The sequence below is a fragment of the Cicer arietinum genome, chromosome 8, assembly GCF_000331145.2.
Source record: "Cicer arietinum cultivar CDC Frontier isolate Library 1 chromosome 8, Cicar.CDCFrontier_v2.0, whole genome shotgun sequence".
NCBI lineage: Eukaryota > Viridiplantae > Streptophyta > Magnoliopsida > Fabales > Fabaceae > Cicer > Cicer arietinum.
Window position 1 is genome coordinate 27,842,007 of NC_021167.2, and position 12,289 is coordinate 27,854,295.

Below are 12,289 nucleotides of genomic sequence, written 5' to 3' on the forward strand. Positions count from 1 at the left end.
ACCTTGCAAACTCATTTTTCATGTTTTTGACAATTTCAGTTTTTTTGTGACGGTGAGTCAAAGATTTTTTGTTTATGGAAAAAAATAAACTTTCAAACTATTTTGGCTGGTTACACAGAAAATCAACTATTATAATTACGCTCTTATAATCAATCTTAATTTAAATTATCCGATAATAATCACTTTTACTCTAGTGCATTTAAATATAAATTAATTAATATCAACTCAGTTTTAATTAAAATTAATTATATCAAATTAATTTTTATCGCCGCAAAACAAAATACACGCTTAATAAATTATCTTGTGTCAAAATTAATGGATAAGATTCTAAGATAGTATGATGTCAACTTTCAAATGCATGAGTTATATTTAATATATTGTTCATGAATGACATTTATAAATCAATAAAAGTACTATTAGGACTGTTGTGTACGATTGGAGAAATGTACTATGCACCCCCACAGTTTTACCTGCCACCCCCCATAATTTGTTATTGATCAACCTACCCTTTTTTACCTTATATAAAATTTATCAGTAAATTTACTACACTCTTTTCTCACCCCCACTTTCGAAAGTTTTCCAAAAAAATTCTATTATTCGAAAGTTTCAAACTTTCGAAACAATCAGAGGTCAGATTTCAACAACACTTTCGAACCTTTTGTCAAAAATCCAAAGATTTGAAATGCAATTTTCCCAGAAATCACAAAACATTCGAAACTTTGGTTAAGTATGAAAGATTCGAAGCATGAATTTGATGAAACCTTCGAAACTTTGGTTAAATCTGAAACTTTGGAAGTTTTGTTTGATGAAACCTTCGAAGCTTTGGTTCAATTCAAAACTTTCGAAACCCAAAAAGTTCGAAACTTTGGTTGAAGCTGAAAGTTCCGAAACCTAGTTTTCCAGCAATTTCGAAAGTTTACATCAATGTGAAAGTTTCGAAACTTTCAATTTTTTTTTTTTAAATTTATCATTATTTATATATATTATTATTTATATTTATTATTATTTATACTTATTACTATTTTTTTGATTTTGGGATGCGAAAGAGGTGGAAGATATAAATCAAAATCAAAATCAACAGTGACTTGTTCTCATAAGGAAAATTGTCCGTTTACTCTCAGATGTATACCCTTAAGTGTCGGTGAAGGATGGAAAATTAGTGTTCGTTGTGGAACACATAATCATGATCTACTTGATACTGTAACTGGTCATTCTTATTTGGGGCGTTTAAATGAAGAAGAGAGGAAATTTGTCAATGACATGACAAAGTATAAGCTTGCCCCCAGATTCATCCTAAATGCTTTGAAAGAGAGAAATAAAGCTAATCTGACAATTCCAAGTCAAATATATAAAGCAAGGAGTACTTATCGATCATCGTTGAGAGGTCCGTATACAGAAATGCAGCATCTGTTGAAGTTAATACAACAAGAAAATTATGTGTATTGGACAAGAAGACGGGAGAATTCTGATGTTTTGAGAGATATTTTTTGGACACATACTGATTGTATAAAGTTGTTAAACACGTTTCATTTTGTTTTGATATGTGATAGCACATACAAAACAAACAGATATCGGTTACCATTACTTGAAATTGTCGGTGTCACATCTACTAGTTTGACATTTTCTGTTGGGTTTGCTTATTTGGAACAAGAGCGACAAGATAACTTCATCTGGGCATTTGAAAAGGTACGACAGTTGTTCAAATCTGAGACTTTAATTTCTAAAGTTATTGTGACTGATAGAGATCTTGCCATGATGAATGCGATTAGTGTTGTGTTTCCTACTTCAATACATTTGCTATGTCGTTTTCATATTGAAAAAAATGTTGGGGCAAGATGCAAACAATATGTGAAAAAAGATAGGCAAGAAGAAGTAATGGATTTATGGAAAAAAAATTGTATATTCAAGTAGTGTAGAGGAGTATGATCATCACCTGCAACATTTTGAGCTAGTGTGTGCCGATATTATTCTTTTTGTTGATTATGTGAAAGATTCGTGGTTAACACCTTACAAAGAAAGGTTTGTCAATGTTTGGACCAATAGAGTGATGCATTTGGGGAACACAACATCTAACAGGTATTTTTAAATTTGATTTGTTTGTTTTAGAAATTATGATTTACTAGTTTGTGATTTATTTTAATTTGTATTATTTAATTTATTTGTAGAGTTGAGTCTGCCAATTGGAGATTGAAAAACATGCTGCAAACTAGTTTGGGTGATTTGTGTAAAAGTTGGGATGCTGTGAATATGATGTTGAAGAACCAAATATGTATCATTCAATCTTCTTTTCAGAAAACCATCAAGGATGTTGAGCACGGGTATAATTCATCATTCTTTCAAAGTCTACATCATTGTGTATCAAGGAAATGTTTTAAAAAAATTGACAAACAGTTGCAGAGAGTGAAGATTGTAGGTACTGACAAAACAATATGTGGTTGCTCAATCAGAACAACTCATGGATTACCATGTGCTTGTGAGTTGGCAAAGTTGCAGATATTTGGTAATGTTATCCCTTTAGATAGCATTCATGTTTTTTGGAGAAAGTTAAGCCTTGAGAATGAATTTGAGGATGAAGAATCTTTATCAGATTATGACTTTTCAGAAGAGTTAGAAGCAATGAAAGCGTACATGAAGAAACACGATATTGTAAGTCAAAGGATATTCAGGGATAAGGTGCGTGAAGTTGTATTTCCACATACAACATCAATACTTGCACCACCAGAGAAGGTGAGAACCAAGGGAGCAAGTAAAAAGAAGAAAGAATTTGATACTCCTCGTGATCCGTCATATTGGGAGTATGTTGATGCCTCTCAAGAATCTGCAAAGCAACAATCTCAACGTTCTGCAAGGCAACCATCTCATTCATCACAGTATTCTGCAAAACAACCATTTTACACATATTTTCCTACTCTTATACATCCGTATATTGAGGAGATAATAGATGTGGTGGCTGATGGAAATTGTGGGTTTCGCGCAATTGCAGCATTGTTAGGTTGGACTGAAGAATCTTGGCCTTTAGTTCGAACACAATTGGATAAAGAGATTCGTCTACATCAAGACCTTTATGCTAATGTGTTCGATGACAGTGTTGAATCAGTGCGAAACTCATTGAACATATCAGGACTGGGTGCTCAAGGACAAGATAAGTGGATGTGTTTACCAGACTTGGGTTACGTGATAGCAACACGATATAATGTCATATTGGTGTCGTTGTCTCGTAATCTGAATATGACATTCTTTCCGCTAAACAAAACACCGCCGTCAAAAGAATGTTTACTAGCCATTGGATTCATCAATGGAAATCATTGGGTACATGTACAATTTATTAGTGTTTATTAAATTAAATTAATTAGCATTGTTTATATAATATTAGCATTGTTTATTAAATTATATTTATTATTGTTTATGATATTAAATTAAGTTTATTAATGTTTAATATTTTATTGTCCAGATCAAGTTGAAGTCTAATTGTCCTTTGCCACCTATCTCACAAAAATGGAAAGACTATTGTAGTGAATGTGCAAAGACATGGGAAATAGCTTGTGCAGCACGTATGAAGCAATGGGAACACATTGATCCATCATTTAGCAAATCATCTTGTATTTCATTAAATGAAGATTATAATATATTTTGTATTTCATGAAATGAATATTATAAAACAATTCGATCATTTACGTTGTCATTTACTTTGTCATTTACGTTGTCATTTACGATAATCTCAAAATAACACAGTCGATAATCTCAAAATATCACAATAACACAATAACTAATATTCAGTCATACATAACACAATAACACAATAACTAATCGTCATACAAGCGACATAATTCACTCAATATTTCATGAATCTCACTAAATGGTCTTACCATATCTAAGGCCCTATGTGCAAGCTCAGCTGCTCTACGGTCTCTAAGATCTCTACGGTCTCTACCAGCATGTGCAGACGATGATGGACCAGCATGGGCAGCAACAGTAGTATGTGGACTCGAAGGTGCAACGATGGATGGAGGGAGAATCAGAGGATGTGAAACACTAATGTACCATGCATAGTAGTCTGCAGTGACCTCTCTAGGAAAAGTGGCAACAGGATATAGTCTCCGAAAGGTCTCTACAGATGATCTCATAGTACTCTGCCACACCCAATCTATATTGTCCGGCATCGGAGGAACGTCCCGCGGAATGCACTGAATACGACCAAACTGTCGAAGACATCGCTCTGGCAAATATGGGACTGAGACTCCACCACATCGAAGATATCCAGAAAACATCAAAATCGATACAAACGGATGATTAGCTCGATCATCATCATATGGTGTAAACACTACATCCTCGAGCAACAATCCATCAAGTCTCCGACGATATGCCATCAATCCACCTTCAACAACATGTTTTGCAGTCCACCTACATGCTCTTGGAAGATGCGCAGGAACCGCTCCTCTATCACCCCGCTTACAGATCCTAGGGAAGTGCTCGTAAATCCAACACTGCAACATAATTAACATAATAAAATAACAACGTAATAAGTAAATAAATAATTACATTAATAATTAAATAAATAAACGACACAACTTAATATAAATGATATACCTGCAGTAGGCTCATGTAACCTCCCAGCTGTCGAGTGTCGTGGATAGCTCCATCTCCCAAGTTGTCATAAAGGAAAACTAATGCCGCGGAAGCCCACGAGTAGTCTCGACAACAATGTAAATCAATAAAAAGAGAAATGTATTTCGCCTCAACACGCGTATGTGTTTTATCGGCGAAAATAGTGCAGCCAACTAAATGCAACAGATACGTTCTAGCCGCACACTCAAACTGGTTAGTTTGAATGAGACGGCTATACAAATCACGCAACCATTGCAATCTATATTGGGCACATTTATTATAACTAATCTCAGCACATGCTTCCTCCCATGTTGCACCTAAGTACTCATGTGCAGCTCTTACAGCATTATTAGTATTCATATTCAAAGGTGCATCAAAAAATTTACCATGCGGTGAGATGTGAAGGAGAGTCGCAACATCATCTAAGGTGATCGTCATCTCTCCAAATGGCAGATGAAATGAGCTGGTCTCTCGATGCCATCTTTCAACAAATGCCGATATCAGACCAGCATCCGCCATTGTGAGGTAGCCTGAAGATAGATGCATCAGCCCAGATTCCTGAATCCAATGCTCTACAGGAGCTGGAATAGGAACTTCCGCAAACTTCTTCAATTTCAATCCGTGAGTAATTACCTTTAGTGATCCACGATCCTGCGAGTAATTACAGAACAATTGAGATTAATTCAACTTAAAAATAAATAAACAAATAATTAAACATAAAATAAATATAATTAAACATTTATATTAATATATAATTAATTAAATAAACTTAAACTTAAAAATAAATATAATTAAACATTTATATTAATATATAATTAATTAAATAAACTTAAACTTAAAAATAAATATAATTAAACATTTATATTAATTTATAATTAATTATAAATGTAAAATAAATATAATTAAACATTTATATAAACATTCATTTAATTTAATAAACTTAAACACAAATAATTAATTTTCCCATAACCTCCAAGCCATGTGATGCTCGTACTGTGTCAACAGAGATGTACCGTCGGTCCTCCGGGAAATCCGGTCTGCTGATCCTGATCATCAATATCAGCAGCATCATCCGACTCATCAGCATCATCTGACTCATCAGCCTCAGGATGTGCAGAAGTATCAGGAATATCATCAGCGGTCTGCTCCATCTGTGGCGGCTGACTGCCTAATTGGACGATTTGCTTCGTTGCATCGTCTGTTTGATGTTGTTGGTGAAATTCTCTCTACACCATCACGTTTGTCACCTATGATGTTACGAATCTTTTACATTTCGAATATTTCACCTTCAACGAAACCTTCGAAACTTTTGAACTTCGAAAGTTTCAAGTTCAACAAAAGGTTCGAAAGGTTGAACATTTCTTGAAAAAACATGCTTCGAAAGTTTGACATTCAAAGAAAGTTTCGAATGTCTGGAAAAATCTGAAAAAAATCATGCTTCGAAGCTTTGACATTCAACGAAAGGTTCGAAATTTCCTTACTTTTTCACTTTGAATGTGTGAAAGGTTCGAATATTTGGTAGGGTGGGAGAATCGGATGTTTCAGAGTTTCGAACAAATGGGTGAAAAAAGGAAAGTGTATTTTTTTTAGGGTTTTATAGTTAAAATTAGGGGCAGTATGGTCTTTTACTTATAGTTGGGGGGTGAGAGGTAAAAGTGGGAGGTGCCCAGTACAATGTAACTTATTGGGCCATCCAGCCCAACAAGAATAGAACATGTTTGTGGAAACCATATTCGTGTTGTTGGATAATATTTATTGAATTTTTTATTCGTCACCTCACTTAAATCTCTCATTTTTATATATATTTAAATATCATATATACTTAAAGAGACTATTTTTTTATTTTATTATGTGTAAAAAATTGTTTTTCTTTTCTTTTTATACACACATTCGAAATTTTAACAAAACATATTAAAAAAAAAATTCAAATTTTTAAAACTATAGTTGGTTATAAAATTTTTGAAATATAAAATGGGTTTACTTTCAAAATTTTAATTTAATTTATAATTTCAGAAATACAATTTATTGTATTTATAAATATTTTTGAAGCTTTTGTTTTTAACAAAAGTTTTGATATGCAAAATCTCAGAACTTTCAAAATTTCAAAACATGAATATTTTTGAAAGTTTCAAAAATCAAATTTTCAAAACGTAATATTACATAATTTTTTTTGGAATTTCCAATTTAAAAATTTTCTATTCTAGAATTTCTTATTTCTATTTTGGAATTTATGAACTTTCCTATTTTGAATATTTTTTGTTCTAAAATTTCCTATTTCGGAAATTTCATATTGTTTGAAACTTTCAAAAAAACATTTAAAAATTTGAAAATTACGTTGTTAATGTTTCAAATTAATCAATTTTTTTGTTTTTGAAAATTTGAATAATTTGAAATTTTTTAAGCTACCTTTAATAAAAGTTTCAGAACTTTCAAAACTTCAAAACATAATTTTTTTGAAACGTAATTTTACGTTTCAAAACATTCGAAGAAGATTAAATTTTTTAAATGTAAATTTTGTTTCAAAATAATGACAATGTTTTTTGAATTTATATTATAAATTTCTGAAATTTTCTCTTTCAAAAATTTCTATTATAGAATTTCCTATTTTTATATATAATAAAAGGGGTTAAATAGTCTTTTTAAGTGTATTGAAAGGATTATAGGTATAGGTGGGGTGGGATGACAAATAGAAATCTCTATTTATTTAAATATATATAATGTTAGACCACATAACTCATAAATTCAAAAATAGTTGCATCCTAATACCAATCTACCACAATATCAATTTTAATACTCAGAATTTTATTTATTCTTATTTAACTATAAATACGTAATATCTAGTTCAACCAGCAATATGTAGATACTATTATTATTATTATATTTTTTTTTATAGTGATGTAAGTTCGAATATATAATTTCTATTTTGTGTGTGTGAATTGATTTATAGTATTTGTTATTTTGTCTACAGACGCAAAAAATCAACTGCGAAAATTAAAAAGAGAAACTTTGGGATCTTTACTTTTTGTGTCTCTAGCACTTGACAATGAAATTAGAGAAAAAGTTTATTTTTTATCACACATTTTTTTAGTAGTGAAATAAAAAGTATAGATTAAAAAAATATTTTTGAGGAGTCATATTTTGTTTTTTCTAAACAATTGTTTACCTGAAATAAAAATATTTGTTGTAATTTAGGAGATGTCAATCCTTTAAATGAATCTCAATTGTTTTAACAACTTGTCTCTACAATTACGCACATAAATACATTTGTTTACTCAAAAAAACTATAAATGAATTGGATTTAGCACTCTTTAGGGTTTTGAGGGCTCACCAAACAATAAAAATTATGATTTAGAGAGTATTAACAATGCTTATGTATACTCATTGATGATGTCTTTACATTGACAATTTAACTCAAACTCATGTTGTGAAATGTGAAATGAAAAATAACATATGATATCCATTTATTATATTGATTCCTTCAATATCTCCACATATATTTATATGGTGATATGTGATTCAATGCATATATGAAATTGTATACACTTCTCATATCGTTTTTATTAATCTTTACAATTAAAACAATGACTCGATTATAATCAATTTGACAAATATAAGCAAAAATAAATATATTTATCAAAATTCAATTTGTCGAATTTATATCAATCAAGCTACCGTCTCAAAGATAAAGTCGGGTTTGTGGAATTTATATCCACTGATATGTTACTTTGGCGGACTTTACAATATATTATTACTTTAGCAATTACATAAAACACTAACGATGATCAAATCTCATAAGCGCAAACTTATGTTCAAATTTGATTGAATGAATATCAATCAAATCACCATCTTAACCATAATAATGGAGATGACCGTCTAATCTATTTAAAAATTAAATGGTTGTGGTCCCTCCCTCCAATTTTTAATTAAAAAATAATTATGTGACATATTTTAAATGATGTAGTATATGACATGATAATATTCAATTATTAATACTTATAAATTATAATAAAATCCTCTAAATATTTTAGTTTCAACTTTTAAAATTATTCATTTTTGTAATTTATTCAATAACATATAAATTATTAATATATATAGATGATTTTACATTAAGAGATTGAATCTCACGATATTCAAAATATACCAATTCACCGTTATCTCTGTGAATATCTAGTTACTAGAACTTCAATTTTAAGCTTCAAGTGCATCTTTCATAGTCTTCAAAGCTTCTTGCATTCTTTGAGCCATCACACCCAAACCAGAACCAATAAAATAATCAAGATACTCTAATTTCCAACCTTCAACAGGTTCAACTTCATATAACCACTCAATCTCACAACCTTCATCTTTTGACACAACCTTAAGAGTTGAAACATAGGAATGAAATCCAACATTTCCATCTACAATTGAATAGCTAAATACCCTTTGAATTGGATCAATTGAAAGAAGTTTTTGCTTAGTCCAATTCAAAGTTTGTTTGTCATGTTCATCTATTGGAGTCTTGAAACCTGCACAAAATCGAATACAACCTGGTTTACCTGATATTCCTTCAACAGGAATGCATGTAGAGAGACTTGGAAACCATTTGTCTAGGCCAAAAAAATCCTCTAAAAATGGCCATATTTGCTCTGCTTTGCATCCTTGTAATTTTGTTTTGGCTTTGCCCTTCCATTTTTCTTTTGATTGTTGAATAGGATCCATGATTTCAAGTGAGGATGGTATTGATGTGTATATGTTACGAAAGTAGCCTTATATATAATAGAAAGTAAGTAGTTCTATGTTTATTGAGAAATTGTTAGATATGAATGTGATGCTATGTGTAATATTGTCTTGTGTCAAATATGCATAGTTATAATATGATCATTGATTAAAACGTGTTACTATTTGCTTAACTAAGAAATAAATGTTGTTGAGATTGAGAAGCTAAATAATTTTATGGAAGGGTAACAATATAGTAATACATAGAATTGTGACATAATATTTATAATAGTTAATTAATGACATGACTCACATACATAAATGAGATACTTTCATAATACTTAAAGTCATTCGTGACATAATTGCATACTACCTAAAGTCATTATATAATTACAAAATATCCAAAATGACATAATATTAATATACCGTAATACTTTTAAAATGTATAATATAAATAAGGTCACTGAATACGCCAAGTAGTTAAATTATCCTCCATAAAATTATCTGAGAATTTTCTATTACATACACAAGATATTTCATTGTTTCAATTTGATCATTTTTTCGGTGTGAACCTAATTAAACAATAACAAAATATATTGATGTATTTAAAACAATGTGTAGGTAATTTTAAAAATAAATTAGAAACCATACCTTCTTAAAAGCTCTTCAATTCCTTTCACAACCCAAAGAACTACAAGTTGAACTCACGACACAAACAATGTAACTTCCCGCTTTTTCGAGACATTAACTAACGAAATTTTAAACGTAAAAATACATATTCGTTTTTATTTATTTATGATTATCTTAAATACTCATTTATCTTAAAATCAATTAATAATATTTTTAGTTTTATTTTATAAATAATGAATCAAAGTATTTACAATCACTAAAAGTAAATTTTATACGTTAAACAAAAGAAACTCTTAGAGTCAAAACTATTGATGTTTTACTACCCAAACATAAATCTTAGTTGGTCATAAACTTTGGACTTGTGGAAAACTCACCCAACAAGTCTAACCCCAGCACAAAAGCATCTCGGGGCCTCCAACTGCATGTTATTGTACTTCCTCGCATTTCTCTTATTGGGTTGACCATGACATTATTCACTCAAGTAACACTGTATGTGACGTCCTGAAGTTGTACCACGTTCTCCAACTTAATCATTAAAGAATTAGATTTACTTTAGAAGTAATAAAGTTGCCCATCAACCTTATTCATTAATCCCTATTTCCTAACATCCTTTTAAGACACTCATATAAACCATTCTTCACTTCAACATCAGCATTAAAATTAGGACTATAATGGAACATGAGATCTCGACAATGGCTTGATACATGCAAATGTCTATGTAGTTGTTTATCCCACTTTTCATCAACAATATTCCACAAAGAAATGGCATTGACACATTAAAAGAAATAGCATTGTTTTAAAAAATGTTGCAATTTGGAGGTCAGCATCTTCCTTAATAATCTTCTTAAAAATATTGTTTAGAGTAGCTTGAGAGATTTTATCATGTATTAGTACATAAAAATTACATGAAACACTAACGTTTATCAACAATATATCTCAGCAGTAGAAACTTAAGTTCAACCACATCCTTACACTAGAGACAATGATTTGTCAGCTAGACAAAAACATGAAAAATGAATATGATCAGTTAAGTTATGAAGTACACATAACACATGTTTATTTTTCTTTATTTTGGTTGAACCGATAAAATCACCGTCTTAACCATAATAACGAATAGAACCACAAACTTCCACTTCTTCAAATCAATGTCTATTATCATTAAAATTTCAACTATTTTTATATATTGATCCATGGTAAACTACTTATCAAAATAGTCTAGAGTATTTATTTTCTTTTGTTACTATTAGGATAGTATGATATTCAAATTCAAATAACTTATGCTAAGTTTGGTTTATATAATAAAAAAAAAAAAGGAAAGAAGGGTAAGAGAACTGAAAGTGACAAAAAGAAAGAGAATAGAAAATAAGACAATTTTTTTGTTTTTTAGTTTGAAATAGTGTAAAAGACTAAAATTGTTTAACAAAAGTTCTTTTTTTTTTCTTGTTTGATTATGTAGAAAGTTAGAGGAAAGAAGGTGATATAGTTTTAAAATGCAAAAACGACCCAAAAAGTAGAATAAGACAAAAAAATGTAGTTGTTAAATTGGATAAAAAAAAAGGAAAAAATTACAAATTTCCTTATAAAATGGAGAGAAAGAATAGTTAGTGGAAATGAATATCTTCCTTTTCCTTTTTAACATTTTTTTTTTTGTTGGAATCAAATTGATTTATGAGCAAACAACCCACAACTGTTTTGATTATAACAAAGGATATTATAAGAATATTTTTATCCTCTAATGTGTGTTCAAAGAGATATTTGATAAAATTTTATGTGATCTTGTGATCATTTCATGTAATGAAATCAATGAAAATAGTCAATTGACAAAAACATTCTATAGCAATTGTAATCAGGTTATTACTTGTTAGTGGATTAAGTTCAAGGAAAAAATATCTTTAAAATAAAATGCGATTTAAACTTTGTATGTTGTTTTCTATATAAACTTTTTTCTTCCCAGTCTATTTCACTATTTCGAACTAGAGATAATAATTTGATTCATGTCTAACAAATACCTAAAAAAAATATCAATGATGAGTATGATAAAAGTTCGTACTACAAATATAAACACAAAATTAAGTAGATTTTATACGAGTACGAGTACTTTAATATCAACGTCATATATATATATATATATATATATATATATATATATATATATATTAAATTAATCTAACCTTATCTATAATAGATTAATTTATACATAATGAAAATATAAAATTCTTTACGCTATCATCTAATAATAGTTTTTATTTATTTGACACGTCAATATTTTTCGATCTTTTCACATATTTCTCTAAACTCTTATCTATTTTCCTATCACACTTTTATTCAAGAAAATTCAATAAATAAAATAAGAAAAATG

The 12,289-nt window shown here is 29.8% G+C and overlaps 2 protein-coding genes across 2 annotated transcripts; one reads left to right on the plus strand and one right to left on the minus strand.

Annotated features, from left to right (window-relative positions):
- Nucleotides 1-729: 729 nt before the first annotated feature.
- LOC140919115 (uncharacterized) lies at nucleotides 730-3,339 on the plus strand. Its single transcript, XM_073364639.1, has 4 exons — nucleotides 730-825; nucleotides 2,392-2,624; nucleotides 2,667-2,727; nucleotides 2,827-3,339. Exons 1-4 carry the CDS (start codon nucleotides 730-732, stop codon nucleotides 3,337-3,339), a joined length of 903 nt encoding a protein of 300 aa, XP_073220740.1.
- Nucleotides 3,340-8,627: 5,288 nt separating this feature from the next.
- On the minus strand, nucleotides 8,628-9,340 carry LOC101510336 (lachrymatory-factor synthase-like). Its single transcript, XM_004512975.4, has one exon. It carries the CDS (start codon nucleotides 9,301-9,303, stop codon nucleotides 8,794-8,796), a length of 510 nt encoding a protein of 169 aa, XP_004513032.1. The 5' UTR covers nucleotides 9,304-9,340; the 3' UTR covers nucleotides 8,628-8,793.
- Between the last annotated feature and the right edge of the window lie 2,949 nt (nucleotides 9,341-12,289).

Coding starts and splice junctions, on each gene's coding strand:
- LOC140919115 (XM_073364639.1), top strand. CDS start 730: ATGAAAGATTCGAAGCATGAATTTGATGAAACCTTCGAAACTTTGGTT. Junction 2,625..2,666: donor GAGTTAGAAGCAATGAAAGC/GTACATGAAGAA, acceptor AAGGATATTCAG/GGATAAGGTGCGTGAAGTTG. Junction 2,728..2,826: donor TACTTGCACCACCAGAGAAG/GTGAGAACCAAG, acceptor GAATCTGCAAAG/CAACAATCTCAACGTTCTGC.
- LOC101510336 (XM_004512975.4), bottom strand. CDS start 9,303: ATGGATCCTATTCAACAATCAAAAGAAAAATGGAAGGGCAAAGCCAAA.